This window comes from Ammospiza nelsoni, chromosome 15 (genome assembly GCF_027579445.1).
Source record: "Ammospiza nelsoni isolate bAmmNel1 chromosome 15, bAmmNel1.pri, whole genome shotgun sequence".
Taxonomy (NCBI): Eukaryota; Metazoa; Chordata; class Aves; order Passeriformes; family Passerellidae; genus Ammospiza; species Ammospiza nelsoni.
Genome location: NC_080647.1, coordinates 8,759,690 through 8,776,157, shown reverse-complemented (window position 1 = coordinate 8,776,157; position 16,468 = coordinate 8,759,690). Strand labels below are relative to the sequence as shown.

Here is a 16,468-nt window from a genome sequence, read left to right as displayed (position 1 = left end):
CCTGCTGTCTTTGGGCAATTGCTCACAGCCTCCCTGTCTTTGCTGCTGGGGAAAATTCATTCAGCCAAGAAGTGAGGAACTCATCAGTTTTTTGGCAAAGCTCTTAGGGACATACATGTGGTCCTATGGTATTTAAATGAGACTTGAAACATGTTTCACATTAAGGGAGTCCTTCCAAGGTAAATTCACCAAAGGAATAACTCAGAACAGACTATTCCAGCGCAAAGAGAGGGACCTACAATGACCATCCAGTCCAACTGCCTGAGCAGCTCAGGACACTTCAGCCTGTGCTGAACTGCATTCTCAGCCTGGGGGCCTGGATATGCTCCTACCTGTGACTTCCACCCCAGCTGTAGGCAGCCCCTTCACCCTGGGGTCTGGCCTGCAGGACTGATGAGCTGGGGTGGGTTACAAGATCACTGCCTCCTGCTGCTCCCCACCAGGGCCAGGGGTTTCTGCCCAGTCATGGCAGCTGATTCCATGGAATCAAACACACAGGCAGCACATGAAACAAGAGGCAGGCATCTCCAGTCACAAAACTAGGAGATTACAGCTATTTAGCCCATTCTGATCAATGAGATAAAGAAATAAATTTCACCTTTCCACTGCTATAATTCCATGGAATTAGTCCTGGAAGCCCAGATGATACTTCTTTCTTGATCCACAGTCTTCCAATTTTCTTCCAAATTAACTATCAATAGCTAAATCGTAGTCACTTAGTAAGAACTGAGGCAACAATTTTATGCAAAACTCAAGATCACATTTGTCATACTAGAAGGCAGGAATGAGTTTGTTATTTTATTTTTTATTTGAAATATTGCAGAGCTTTCTTATGATACATACACATTGATAGGGCTTCCGGTAGCACACTATCAAAAAAATTAGAATTATGAATCATAATCAGAGATAAATGACTCTAACATCTATTAAGATGGTTATTTAAAAAATGTTTTGATGAATCATGCAAAAATGTTCACAAAAGCATTATACTTTTTTTCATAGATAAATGTTTTGTTTTTCCTAGGTCTTACAAAAAGAGCTTGTGCTTTAAACACTTGAATTGAAAAAAAAATATTTACAGCAGACATCATAAATGCCACATTTAAGTTCATAGAGGCAAAGTGGTGATGGTCCCCTGTTTTGCATTGACCAAACATGCTGAGGGTTTCAGATCTCTTCCATAAACTCCCAATTTAAAAGTGTTCAGTCTTGGATCTTCAGTATGCTCCTCTTCTCCAAATCATTCATTTCCTTCAGTATAAGGGCAACATTGTATCTCAGTTCTTGAAACTTTGCAACTGGCACCTGAAACAGAATGCTCTGGTTAGAAAACACAAGACATCTCAGGAACTTGACTAGGGCATGCCTATGGATATGGAACATTCTGCATTGTAAGGCAAATTTCTCTTAAAATACTTAATTTTTCCAGTCTTAAGACAAAGGATTTAAGGTTAATAAAATTCAGGTAATTCAACTAAATCCCCATGGAAAAGAAGAGTGGGAAAAAAGCAGAAATAACACCTAGATTGTACATTTTCTGCCTGATGAGAGAAAAGAAATACTCAAGGATGTAAACTGAGAGCTGCTTGGGTGATATAAAAGTCACGGACTGGAAGGAAAGTCATCTGGAAGGTCGTGGAGACTACAGAAATCTCAAGCAACAAATTCAAGATATTCTGCTTGTCCAAACTTGCAAGACAAAGAAATTGAGACTTGAGGCCAGACACTTGGCAGCAACCTCAAGAGCAAATGGCACTTCCACTATGTGTGGAAGGCAAAAGATTTAGGGTTAAACACAAAAAGCATTTCCAACTGTGCAGGAGACTCATGGCCTCACCATTTCAAGCCTGAGAAACCCAGCAGATGGAAATTTTATCTATGAGACAGAGACCCCCAGCTGGGTGCAGGCACAGCCTGTGACACAGCCTGGTGACACCAGTGCAGTGCACAAACACACACTCACACGAGTGCCCAGTGCAGTCTGGCTGGTCCCACACAGTCTGCACAGCACTGCCTAATTTACTCCTCAGACTGCACTGAAGACAGCAGTTCTTTTGGCAGAGCCCCTTGTCATCCTCCTGCCCACTCTGGCACAGATACCAGTTATATGAGAGCAATCCAACACCTGATTTGCATTTTCCACATATATCAGACATGCATAAAAAGGCACCATGTCCTTTTCACTTTTGACATATATACAACAAGACTCAAAATGCTGCAATTCCCACTGCTTAAAAAAAACAACTTCAGTCAGAAGCCACACTGTGATTAAAATACCAAATGGAGACCAAAGAATGTAACTTTTCCCTGTGCTATACACATTTTAAAACTGTTCACAACAGAATTATTTTCTGGACTTACCATCTTACGTAAGCCCTGTTAGTTAGCACAACATACTGAATGTGTTCAAATAAAGGAAATCTGAACATCTGAGGACTATGTTTACTTGCATAAACTTGCTTACTCAAACCAGAACACAAGTTTATTCCAAAGAGCTAACTGTGGGAAGACCTCTCATCAGATCTAGAAATCCTGTCTGAAGTCACACCCTTGGCATTCAGATCCAAGCAGCAGCAACAGCAAAGAGCTGATTCTAAGAGAAGCACACTGTTTGTTATCAGATATCTGCATGTGCTGGACAAACACATCTTCACTGCAGAATAACTAAAGGTCTTCCACAGACTCACATTGAGGAAAAAAACCTACAAAAAATAAACCCTAAAATCAAAACAAAACAGTCAGAAGCAATGGCACCAAGACCAACACTGAACATGATATGCCAGGAACTAAAGTGGGAATAAACTAGATTTTATCCTCACAAGTGAAACTTACCCTTTTGTAAAGGGTTAACCTGGAGTCCATGGCATCATTTAAGTTCCATGGAAGCCCTCAAACACAGTGTATGGGATGCTCTGAGCTGGACAGTCCAGAGGGGTAAATTTGATCTCCTGTGAAGTGACACCCCCAACAGTTTGCAATGTAGCACAGAATTTATGCCCTTCTCTACAGATGCTTTCTTGCAAAACAATTCAACAGCAAAATCAGTCCACCTCTTTCAACCCACAGGGCTTTGGTGCTTCTTCCAGACTACTACTAATGAAAGAACTGAAGCCAAAATCTGTACAGAGTTCAAGTGTAACAATGCCTGCTGTGCGTTGAATTCCTGTACGCACCACCATGCTATTTATAGAACAAATAGCATTCCTTTCCAAAGGTTAAAATTATGGAAGAGTTTATGCCATCTTCTGGCAAGCCTTTAGGTACAGTGTCATAAATACTGCCACTGACTAATCCTGTAACAAGCAAAGAGGGCTTTTTTTACTTTCTAGCAGCCAGAACAGTTCTGAAGAAAAAGAATAAAATTACCTCTGCCACAGAAAAGAATGTTACCATTCTCTGCCAAATGCAGAAGATTTACAAGTGTCTCATACATTATATAAACTATCCCAGTAATTTTTCTGCCCTCAAGAGACAACATCAGGTCTGAAGGTTACAGTTCATAACAACCTCATAACTTTTAATCAAACCAGACATTATGTAATAGTGCTTTCCAGTAATTAATATTCTTCTAATAAATTGCAGGTCAGCAGAACATGTGCAGGAACAAGGTATGAAATGATTTTGATTGGTATTTCATTAAATATTTCATGTGGCTACACTGAACATGAAGGATTCCAAAGCAAACCAACCAATGGTAATACACCATTTACAAAAGCTTTAGTATTTTAAATAATAATTCAACTTTCTAAATAAAACTAGAAGTTTTATTATGGCAATCAGACTTACTTCAAAGCGATGAGCTGTCCCATCTGAAAGCTTCATCATCATCAGAATGGATGGCTGGAGTGCACGGGCCAGTGAACTGAAATTATTTACATCATTAGGATTACAGCAGTACATATCAGCACTGTGATGAGTACAGCATTGCACATTAACAATTTTAGATGTTCATGTAGGCTTTACACAGAACATGAGTAATTTCAGTCACAGAGTCTGGCTGGAAACTCATGAACACAACAGCTCTGTCCAATTTACCTCAGTATTGAGACTTAACATTTAGTTAATAGTTTAGTAACTGCAAGTTTAGGAGCATTTTCATTTTTACATAATTGGTTTAGTGGAACTCTGATAGGGATAAGAGCTGACCAAGTCCTGCTAATAATAATGCACAGTTTTCTCATGCAGTTTACCATGCTGCATTAATCATTTCCATCTCTTCATACGTTCAACTGCCACCTCATTCGGGGAATCAGCCTCTTCCAGGCTTCATCCTAAATTTGTGTGTTATTTTATTTGATGACCCAAAGAAGGGAAGTGAGTCATTCTTGTGCAGCTTCCATCAACTGACACTGCCAAAGCCTGCTCAGGTACAGACAGGCACTACAGCCCAAAGCTGCCATACCTCCCTGCAGAGGCTGTTGCTGGATGATAAACAAGAAATCCCAGGGGGAAGATTAACTGAAAACAAAATTAAAAGGAAGGAAAACAAAAACCGGTAATGTATTGCTCCTCCTGTGTAGTTTCGAAAACAAATCATAGGATTTGCTTTCAGCTTGCAAGCACTGTGCCTGAGGATGTTTACCTGGACATTTTGCTCTCCTATCAGTATAGACTCTTTTTCTACAGAGTGATACCTGTGTGGTGCTTACAGCACTGCTCATCAGAAAGTCACCTGAACTAGCAGCTTGTGGCCATTCCAATTTTCTCTTAGGAGTTTTATTTCTTGATTTCAGGAAGACAATCCTGATCAGCCATGGGCCTCCCTGGCACCAAAGAGACAGCACTCTCTCCCAGATGCAGGTATTCAGACACACAACATGGAGTCACTCATGCTAACAAATTACACCACTAACAAAGACTGGATCATCTAATTTCTTTCAGCTTGGTCTGTCCTGGTTAGGACTAGCCAGAGAGCAAACAGCACAGACAACAGGTTTCTGTTTCCTTCTGGGTCTAGCCAAAGATCCATCCCCCACATGCCTCTGTTGTGGCAGATGGTAAGAAGCTGTTCACTGCAGGCACAGGCAGGATGATCTCAAAGGCTTTTACTCCTGCTGTGAAAGAAACTAGGAGGTAGTTCAATGACCAGTTACATAACTATGGCAGTGTAAAGGTGCTGGCCTGAAACTTCTCTCTGTAGAAGCAGAGTACAAGAGATGGAAATTCATTTAACATGTGCAAAAAATTATGATCTGCTTGAGAAGTTGAATAGATGAATACCCTCCCCTGTTCCAGTAAAACTAAGAGCTTGCCTAGCTGCTTGAGGCTCAATCTGACTAATTTATGCCATTATCACCAGGATCTGTGAATTTGTACCAGCTCTGTTAAGTTTTAAAATAAGAGACTTAAACTTTGAAATGTTACCAGCATTAAAGTCTACATACACCAACTTCTACACTGTTCAGAAAATTCCACCTGTATCTTACTGTTTAGGGTTACCTGCCAATCCCTAATAGCAAGGCACGTTTTAACCCCATTAAAATGTTTAAGCAGCACAAGAAATCAGTTTGATCTTAGGTAATTCCAGGGATGTGCATGATTCTCTGTTGTACCTTGTGGATATAGCTACATCCACTCTCCACTTGAAGTCCTGGATACTTGGCAGCCGACTTCTTTGTACCAGAGCTGTGCCTTCAGAAGGGGGGCGCCTGGAGAGTGGATCAGAAATAGGAGACTGAAATGTAAATCCATAAAAGAAGCAACAATCTAAAGAGAAAATAGGATTCCTCAGTACAAACCTGTCTGGAATTTGTTTCTCTCCTACATCTGTCCTCACTTAAAAAGTCCTGAATAAGCAGAGTTTTTGTGGATTTAAGATAGTTGTGCTCAGATTATCCCATTTTTGATGCTTAACTATGGTCCATGTTGAAAAAAGAGACCAAGTGACTGTATAATTCTAGTAAACTGATGTCACTACAAAGATTAGTAAGAGTCATTGTGGTGGCTGGCATACCTATTATTTCAATTATATGCAACTGTGAGGCATAGAAAGGGATCTGCAAACATACCCTTACCTTCATGCAAATCCAACAGGAACAAGCAAGCAGAGACAAGACAGATGACTTAGGCAAAACAGTTGCATAAGGTCACTGTTCTTCCTCAGCAAAAACCATCTACTATTAGCAAACAGCAATGTTTTAAAATATAATATTAGTGTATTGAGTGTATTTTGAAGCATACTTAAAAAAAACTACAGTGGTTCTTGTTGATCCAACATAATTTACAAACTTTAAGTTTCTTACATAATATTCACTGCCAGCCCCAGCTCAGCCTTCAAGATTTTTGTCTAGTCTAAATGTGTAAGAAGCCAAGCATTTCATTTGTTACTCATATTGCAGGAAGAATCAGGCTGACCAAACCCTAGTTTATTTCTGTGTGGGAATTAGGAGCAATTAAACTTCAGATGGTTGACAACTTTCAAAATTTTAACGACATGCTAAGTTCTGGATAACTAAACAGCAAATCTGATACAAATACATAATAACCATTAGATATACATGCAGAAATAATTTCAGAATGAGGTCACTGTGCTGGTCCATTCAGGAGGTAGATTTTGGACTTTGAGTTACTCTTTTTTTTCTCTCTAAGCATCCCATGTCCCTGGAATTTATTTGCAGTATATTTCAAGGCTACTCCAGTACTTCCACTAAGGGCAGGATAAGAAACATTACATCCTTTATCCATGGTGCTAGACATAATCTAATTACAGACTTTGCATCAGAAAGGAATCCTCTCTGAGCAAACCAAGCACTGTAGGAATAGCAGTCTCACATCACTACTGAGATTCTTGTGAGCAAGTTACCTGGGCCTTTAGAAACTGCCCAGAAAGATTAATGATCTGATAAGGTACAGGGACTCACAAGCTGAGATCCTCCAAGTGTCCTGCATTTTGCAAAGGTGATATAAGAAAGAATTTATGTCTTTGGTGAGGGGAGGCTGGGTGATGTCAGAAGTGAGACACATTCCTAATAGCATGGTAAAGAAATGAGCAAAAAAAGTAGATCAGCTGGTTCTTACTCATTTACTCATTGTCAGCTCCTGGATAGGAAGTAGGTCAGCACAGCTGGGTGCAGCCATGAGGAGCTGGAGTCCAGAACAGTCATTAGCAGGATTAAACAGTAAGAATAGGCCTTTCCCTCACTGGAGAGCTGCTGCCAGAGTATTGCTTAAGTTGGAGACTCCCTAAAAATAGCCACACTGCTACTGTTTCCTTAAGACATGTTAACTCCCATCAATGGAAGTCAGTCCATTCAGTGCAGCACCAGCACCCTGGGGGAAGAAAGGAGTTTTAAAAACAGAAAGATATTCTACTTAGCAGTGGTGGGAAAGATCAGGAAATGGTGACCTCCAAAACAGAGGGGAAGCTTTGAATACTGTTGAGAGATGGCATTTCTGTGGTCAAACACAAAGCTTTATTTCTGGTCAGGACTGCACTTCTGTGCCATTCTCCTAGGAAGAGTCACAGCTTCTATAGCTTAGTTTAAGCTTCTGTCAGGACCTTCCCAGCTTGGACAAGACCACAATGGGAACTGCAAGAATCCTGCAAAGATGACAGAATGTGCATAGTGGCCAACATGCATACAGAAATTACACAGGCTGCTAATCAAGCCATTGATTTCTGAGAGGAATAGCAAAATGGAGCAGAAAAGACTCAATGAATCTTACATCTAAAACCTATAGCCTATAATTACATTTTGTAAACACTCTGTGCCAGCAACTGCAATATACTGTCAGCACATTGTGCAGAAGTCAGAACAAGCAAAAGACCATGGATCAGGTAGAGACCATCCTAGAGACCACAAGCTGTGCTGGAAAGGATGATACACCTGGTGACAAGAACATCACCTGCTAAAGAATGCAACTCGAAAATGAAAGATTAGAGAACTTGGAGCAGCAGCTGACTGACCAGTACCAAAACTAAAGACAAGTTCTGGAGGGTTCCCTATGCACATAACAAGACATGCCTAGCAGGCCACTGAGTTGGAAGACTGAGCAAACTTGTATGTGTGAAATGCTGACAAATGGCACACAGAATGCACCCTCCTGGTAGAAACTAAAGGTACACCATTAGGAAAAAAAAAACCCAGTGCATTTATTATAAACATTCAGAGAGGGTGAAGTTAGTGTTACCCTTTCCCTTAAAAGACAGTTTCAATTTCATGTAGTTATTTGCTGTGGCAAGTTTTTCTTTCAGTCTACATAGCTTGGTGGAACTGTGGGGACACAAATACAAATGCCAAATACTTCAGAGTTGTTGTTTAGTGAAAAGAACTCCAAAAATAAGATAAGATGCCATGAAAAGTATTAAAAATGGATTTTTCTGGGTTATCTAGCTCATACTGAATTACTGAATTTTTGATCTCATGCTAATGCACCTCTTACCATCACAAATATATATATTTACAACTCAATAAGCATATGTATGATTCAGTGTTACATTTAAGATTGTAGAAGCATATCTGTCTAAAAATCAAACCTGAGGTGTTCATCTCTGGTCTCAAAACACAGAGGAAGATTACACTGGATAATCACAGCTTTCAAAATGAGAAAAAGCTAAATTTTCCAGCATCGTGATTTCACAGTAGAAAACAGACAATCATGCATGCTTCAAATTACATCTAAATTTATCTTCCTTCCCTACTGCAAGCAGTATTTCCATTTTGCAACCATAAATTTTGCATTCTTAACACCTATAATTCAAACAGAAGAGCAAAGAAAAGATGAGATGACTGAATTTATTTTTACTCCAAGAACCTTTATCTGTAAGCCAAGATCTTAATCAAAGAAATTAGGAATATTTTTAGATTTGGTAGCAGCACTCAGACCCTTGAGGGTAACTGAAAAACCACAGCTATGATTATTGGGATTCCAGGCAGAGCATCTGAAGCAGCATTGGGTTGGTGATGTCATGTACTGAGTGACCTCAAGCTTCAAGAAGGAGAGTTGGCCCACAATGATCATCTGAGTCCAACTCCTCGCCCTGTACAAGTTTGCATATTCAAAATATTCAGGATTTTTAATTTCTAGATGTAGAATAGGCTAAACATGGTTGAGCAGAGAAACTTCTAGAAAAAGGGAATCCCAAGAAGTGACAAAAGAGACAGGCTGTTCAAAAAGCTCTCAGTTTAGAACTTACTCTAGAGTAACTGAGGAATGTTGCTTAAGAAGTGAATTAGAGCAGGCAGAGCACTTGATATCTCATATGTGCTGTCATCAAGTCACTCGGTGTGAATTCCCAACTGAACTGTACATTAAGACTTGAGAAATGCTCTCTGAGAGAGCTGCCATGAACCAGAGCAGGTAGGGGGCTTATGAAGCCTGCCTAGCAATGATAATGATGGTAAAAATGAGTAATTCTGCACTGCATTTTTCATCTGTAGGTACTGATCAACCTCACAGTCTATACAACATTAGAAAAACTGATGAACACAGAAAAACTGAGAATTGGCAAGAAAGCTACTTAATGCATGTATTGCCATGCATGATGGACATCACACTGTGCTGAATCAAGATAATGGGACAAGTCTTGTTCTCATTAACTTGGAAAATATTGCTGTTCCTTCAATACACCAAGGATTTGTGTCAGCAGAGCTCTGTGCAGCCCTGCTGTCTGCACAATGAAGACACTAACCTGTTACCAAAGACTACACTGGAAAAGTCCACAATGAAATCATCTGGTATTCTGAAAAAGAAGAGCAAGAAAAAACAGTTAGGGATTTTTTGTAACCATAGTTATACGGCCTTACCTGAAAAAACCCTCAATCTCTTACAGAACACAAAAGATGTGTCAACATTTTCCATCTTCCATTGCTTAAAATTGCCAGCTCTTATGTAAGCACTTCGGTATTGATTCAGTCAGGACTCTCAAAAGGACAATCTGTGTTTATATATCAAGAACCCTAAAAACTGCTGCATCTGCCCATCCTACCTTGTATGGCAATGATGTATTTCAAAAGAACCCAGTATTGGCTTAACTTCTCTCAGTAAAGTCAAGAAAAATTTTACTGATGGCTCTGACAAGTGCAGAAGGCAGGCCAGCAATGCATGCTTTCAAAAATCCCAAAAGACATGTTTCATTTCACTTTCACCTCCAGTGTAATGAACACAGAAGGAATTGCCTCTCAACATTCAGAGGCCCTACTTACAAAGGAGCATATGTGGAGACTGGTTGAAGAGACTAACACACTCCATCTACCCCCACCTTTCCACTCCTTCACCATTCCTTTGACACTGCTGTTGCCTTACAAACAAGCCACTGTTGATTTTCAGTTCAATAGATCAGGCTGTGAATTGCAAAGACCACAGAGCAGACACCATCCATTGAGCTGCCTGTGCCACAGGGACAGTAACCTCCTACAGAGAGGCAGGTTGGACAAGTGGGAGAAGCCACTACAGCTGCTGCCACAGTTAAATCCAGCACTCACCATGAATCAGTGCCCAGAGACATTACTCACCAGTGGCTTGAGACACACAGCAGTGTATCAAAGGAAAATCAAAGCAAACAAGGAAGTTATATGTCCTAAAGAGCTTACAGTGTCTAATGACCAGAGAAAAAACAACTCATCAACTCACACAGTGGGATGATGAAACAGCAGTTACTACAGCTTCAATTCAGAAGGGGAGAAGTGGGGTTAAACCACATTTTAAAATAGTGCTCGGATAAAAAGAAATTCATTTTAGCAAGCACTAGAACAGTGTTTTTTGGCTGCAAGAGTCTGACTTTCAGAAGAGACAAGACTATTTCTGCAAACATTACTCACACTTTTGTGCAAGTGTATCATTTAGCCCATCCTGACACTGACTAGATACCCTGACTATGCAGTGGAATAGCTGGAGACAGGGCTGTAATATGATTATGATGACACCTACCACAACACTTGATTGACTCAAGAGCATTACTAAAACAGAAGCATTAACACCACCTTTGAGTTTGCATTATTTTTGCTGTGCAATGATCTCACTGGAAATTCTGTTCCTGGCTCCTCAGCACACTTGAGGCCAGTCAGACATGACACAGATAAGATAGAACATGGCACAGTTCAGTCTGAACTACAGATAGCTATCACTTGTCATTGGAACATTCTGAGGAAGGGACTCAAAGGGCAAGAAATGTGTGAAGATGTCTCAATCCCATGTTATTTGCCTGAGTCATGAAGTTATTAAATAATCTGTGAGGGGAGGGAAAAAAAAGCACCCACAATTAAGTGTGAATTTATTCCCACTGGCTCAACCACTCAGGCTAAGAAATAGGGAATTGCAACTTTTTTAAACTAGTAATATTGATGTAGTTAATCAGAATTGGGCATGTATTCCAGCCTCTCTCTTCATCAAAACTAGAGGCCAAGATCAGGTACCTCACCAGAAAATTGAGAATTACAGGATATTGTATGGGCAGAATTATGTGTCAGAGGTAGAAGTTAGGAAGAGTCCCAATACTGTGAGAATAATGGGAGCATAGCAGCAACTAGCAGCCCATAAAACACTCAAGTCTGCAAGCAGCACAAATGCAGTTACCTAACTATTGCTGCTAGATAAGCCCTATTAACCAGAACAATAACATAAAAAGATCTACCAAGATATAAAAGATATAAAAAAAGTCATAAAGACTGAAAAGTATCTGAGTAAAATGTATGAATAAATCATTAAATGAGAAAAAACCTCCCAAACACAACTACAAAAATGTAAGTCATTGAAGTGTGGTCAAATGGCAAGGACAGGGACCTGGGAGTCTGCATTTCTGACATAGCCAGCCCAGACAGTGACTTCTGACACTCCTATACCAACTTTCTCCACTGCTCAGAAGAGGAATATTCACCCAGCCCCAGAGAATTTGGCATAGAACTTTAGTATTCTTCATTATTCCATATTCCATTGGCACATTCTGTGTGCACCTCAAAAGACACCAGCTCCCACTGGGCCAAAAGCAATTAATCAGTTTCTTGCTGACCTACTTTAACCTGGGTGTGAACTCCATGATGTGGCAGAGGCAGCAGCTTGCATTTGAGCTCTCAAGACAAAAGGCAGGCCAAACTCCAGCACTGAGCCACAGACAAAACTGTATCAACTTGGAAGGCACCTTTCACTATGGCCCAAATGCCACCTTTCATTGATTACACCCCAATTACATCTGCAGTTTTAGCTTGCCTGAAGTTGCTTATAAAGTAAATTGTGCTTATGATTTAACTGCTTATGAGGAGAAAGCCATTATTGTACAGGTTAATGGACAAATAAGGATGAAAAAAGACAGAATTAGAAACATCTATTTCTCCTAGGTAGCAATCAGAATGTTAAAGAAATGTGCAAAAATAGTGTTTTAAAATAATTAAGCCTTGGTGCAGATGTTTCACTACAGAGGAAAACATCAACTGCTGTTATTCTCCCATTGGTACTGAATATAGAAATAAGGGAAAACCTATAAATATTACTAGCATCTGACCTCTAGCTTTTAGGATATGATCCCTTCAGATATACTCATGGAAGACTGATATAGATTTTGTCAAAGGCTGTAACAAAGGTCATGATTTCTTGGGTAATGGGCACGAGAAATCATAGCTGAACATGGTAGTCGGGTTTCATGAACGTTATATCATTGACCTTTCAAAGAAGGAAAGAAGTAGGGCAGTTCTTAGCTTCTGAAATGCTACCACTGTCTTACCAAACACTTAAAAAAATATTGCAGGGCAAGATGGGGATGGCAGAGAGAAGGTCACTCATATTTGCATAACCTACATTACAGAATAAATCAGACCATTTTCCCCAGCAGGTGAAATAAAACTGCTCATGCTCAGTGCTAAATCAAGTCTTACACAACACCTGTTTTTTCCCTCTGCCTTTACATGATGTTTGGCAACAGATGCATTAAGAGGTATTTACACGTAATTTTTATATCAACTTTTTAGTGTAAAAAAGGTAATTTGGGGAAGTAGTTACATAAAAGCCATGAAAAAAACAAACATTAAATGAACTGGTGTATACAGGCATACCTGAGCTCCTTCAAGTCTTCTTTAAAAACCTGTAAAGACAAGGAAGATGAAATTTTACATGATATAACCTCAAATTATAATTTCTTACCTACTGACACAATAGTGGTTACTTATTTGATATCTCTCCCCAAAAATTTTAGACTTGAGTGCCAGTAGTTTTGAAGTGACTGGTAATATATTGAAAAGAATTTTCAGAAGTGTTCAATTAAGTTGTGATTTAAAGACCTAAATATCTTGGAAGCCTTTATTTTTCAAAACAACATTTCTGCCACTTCTTTTATGTAGATATTCAGAAACATTTTTCTTTTATATTGACTTATATGCCCTTATTCTCAAATACATTTTGCAGTAACTTGTTTAAACTATGACAAGAAAAGAAATGGCAGAAGATAAGGTCTGAATATTAAAAGCATACTTCCACTATGTTTCCTGCAATATGGGAGCTTTCCCAGTATGCCTGGGTAAGTATGAAGCTGTATCTTAAACAACTGGTAAACTGGAAACCCTGAAGTGGCTCACTCACATAAAAATGAGAAAAGAAAATTATAAGGTAAGGGAACATGAAAAATTAAGAAAATAGCCATGAAGAAGGGATAGGGGTTGGGAACATGGTGGGTGTGTGCATATTCACACCAAACATCCACAGCATAAATGGAAACTGCACTTTCTTCCAAATTCCACTATATTGTTCTGGCTTTAATATCTTCCTTCCTCTATGGAAGAAATGTGAACAAAGGAGGCAAACAAATATGAGAAATTGAAAGCATGGGCAAAAATGAGTGGTATGTGTGAACACCCAGTAAGAGTGAGTGTTGATGCCTGTGAAATAACATTTTGCTATGATTTCTTTGGCCGTTTTAATTTATGAGTGAAAACAAACATGCACAGTGAACAAGGTACTGAAGTAGAAATAGATATAGGAATCTTTTTCCTGAACCTTAAATATTTTTTCAAAAAGCTCACTCTAAATCTACCCAAAAAGTAAAATAATGAGTTCCAGATTTTTAACAGTTTCTTTCAACAGCCTAAACTTGGAGAACAATTTTTATGTGCATTTTCCCACCCAGGCAAATGAGATTTAGATGGTGACTTGTGTCTGATGCAGCTTTTACCTTATCAAGGCTCCAAGTACTCCCAGAACTTACTTCTTGTTTGAAAGTTGATAAGGGGAGTCTCAATGCTTCTCGGAGGAGGGTGTACATGCCAGAAATGAGGAAAGCAAGTTGCTCTTCTGAGAGGTTAGCACTTTCTGCAATCAGCCTGACAGATTCCCTGCAGTCTTTTCCTTCCAATGCATTAACAGTGACTGTGAATAAGAAAGCAAAGCAAGATCCTTGATTTAATCAACGGTGTAGCTCTTGACTTTGATGATCAAAGGTGCATTGAGGAACCTTTCATCACAGGGAGAAGCCTCACAGACAAAAATTAAATCAATCATTGAGACAGTGTAGCAGAGCCTGCAACACCACTGGCTGTATAACCTTCAGATACTGTTACATGCAGTTTTTACATGTGAACTGACCAGGTACATGAAACTGCATCTCATTTTTTACATTAGTCTTTGTTTAGCAATAGAGTAACAGCAACAGCCTCAAAAAACAAACCTGGGGCAAGTGCAAGAGCGATGTAGATAAACAGTGTTGAAATCCATCACATCTTCAAAGATTACAAAACCTTCAGAGGAAAAACTGCAGCCCTGCAAACAGTGAGTCACAGGCCAGCAGGAGCAGACAGTGATGGGGGATTTGTGCCAGCTCTGCATAAGCGGAGGGAAGCTGTGCCCACCCACTGCAGGGGAATCTGCACTGGGGTCACTGCCCTGGCTCCAGGCACTTGGTTTGGGAGGACTGTCCGCCCCTGCTATGGTAGGCAGCATTTATTGCACTCCTGAAAGCAGGTGATAGCTTACTCCAAAATCAAACCCATACCGTCAGGCTTCCTGGCACTGAAAAGGCTTTTCAGTCTCTGTGTTCCTGCAGCAGACAGCAAATATAGTTCAACATGTGTACTTACTTCTGTCTCAAATGCCTCTGCCTATACACAGCTTTACTATTTCAAGAATTACAAGGAACCCCTGAATACATTGATCATTTCTGCTACTGTGCAGCAACACTTTTAGAGACAAACCAGCTACCAGATGTTTTGAGTCCTTCAAATCAAAAAGGAAATCCCTGACAAGATGTTAGCTGAGAGAACATGCCAGGGTCACACCACGCTGGGCAGCAGCTACCCTCCAGCAAGCTGTGCTTTCACTCCACTAATCAACTCTTCCATTATTCCATGATTGTTTTACATACCATAATTTACTCAACTGTGTAAGTCTTGATTTTGATGGTCAAAGGTGCCTTGAGAAATCCTCACTAGAGGGAGAAACCTCACAGACAAAAATGAAATCAGTCATTGCAAATCTTACAGCCTCAACCTCAACAGGACACCTGCACCTTGGGGTTGCTGTATTGTCTCCTGGACATTCTGTAGATGCCCAGGGGTCTCTGACTGCCACACACAGCCTGACAGGGACTGAGCTGCTGCAATGACTTTACAGCACTCAGCTGATTTTGAGGCCCATCCGCAGCTGCAGAACTCCGTTCCTCATTATTTCACAGAATTGTAGAATACAATGAATCAAGCCCCTCATTTTATTTAAAGCTCAGCTCTAGCTTCCTGTTGGGAAAAGCAAAGGGAAGTGCTCCAGGAAGCTGCAGCCTTGCAGCTGCAGCCCTCCAGCTGTCACATAATCACAGAATGTTCTGAGTTCTAATGGACCCAGAAGGATCATTGAGTCCAGCTCAGCCCTGCACAGGATACCGCAAGAATCCCATCATGTGCCTGAGAGAATTGTCCCAACACCCCCTGAGGTCTGTCAGGCTGTGATCACTTTCCTGGGGAGCCCGTTCCAGTGCCCAGCACCTGCCAGGGAAAGAACCTTTTCCTCATAGCTAAGCTGAAGGGCCCTGACACAGCATTACGCTGTTCCCTCGAGTCCTGTCACTGGTCGCCAGAGCGGGCATCAGTGTCCGTCTGTCCGCAGCCTCCCGAGAGGAGGCTGGAGCCGGCTTTGCGGTGTCTCTTCAGTCCCCTCTAGACCGAACGGACCAGGTGACCTCAGTCCGGGCGGTTTCCCCGCTATGGCCTTTCACCACACGCTTGGGTGTCCTTTGGAAGCTCTCTAAGAGCTGTCCTTGCCTTCCCGAGAGGACCCACGGCTTCCTCGGGGAACGCGACTGCTGCCCACGGGCTCCGCCTGGAACCCCGCGCGTCCCTGTGCGGGGGCAGCGCGGCCCCTCCGCGTCGGGGCGGCGCCCCACGGGCCCCGCACGGGCCCTACCTTTGAGGAGCCGCCGGAATGTCTCCTTGCCCACGTCCTGCACGCCCCTGGCCATGGCCTCCACCTCGGCCGGCACTCGCGGGCCCAGGAACCCGCGGCCGCCGCCGCCCTCGCCGAGCCCCTGCGCCGCGCCGGCCGCCATGGCCGCGCCTCCCCC

The 16,468-nt window shown here is 41.2% G+C and overlaps 1 protein-coding gene across 1 annotated transcript; it reads right to left on the bottom strand.

Annotated features, from left to right (window-relative positions):
• Positions 1-785: 785 nt before the first annotated feature.
• On the bottom strand, positions 786-16,463 carry COMMD5 (COMM domain containing 5). The gene is made up of 7 exons (XM_059482974.1): positions 16,312-16,463; positions 14,129-14,289; positions 12,984-13,012; positions 9,632-9,682; positions 5,553-5,648; positions 3,787-3,862; positions 786-1,305 (listed from the first exon to the last, which is right to left on the bottom strand). Exons 1-7 carry the CDS (start codon positions 16,451-16,453, stop codon positions 1,204-1,206), a joined length of 657 nt encoding a protein of 218 aa, XP_059338957.1. The 5' UTR covers positions 16,454-16,463; the 3' UTR covers positions 786-1,203.
• Positions 16,464-16,468: the final 5 nt, after the last annotated feature.

What these genes read in the sequence shown, in the direction of transcription:
- COMMD5 (XM_059482974.1), bottom strand. Translation starts at nt 16,453, where the DNA reads ATGGCGGCCGGCGCGGCGCAGGGGCTCGGCGAGGGCGGCGGCGGCCGC. An exon ending in TATCAACTTTCAAACAAGAA is followed by an intron (nt 13,013 to 14,128) that starts GTAAGTTCTGGG and finishes TTGTCTTTACAG; the next exon opens with GTTTTTAAAGAAGACTTGAA. An exon ending in GAAGACTTGAAGGAGCTCAG is followed by an intron (nt 9,683 to 12,983) that starts GTATGCCTGTAT and finishes CTTCTTTTTCAG; the next exon opens with AATACCAGATGATTTCATTG.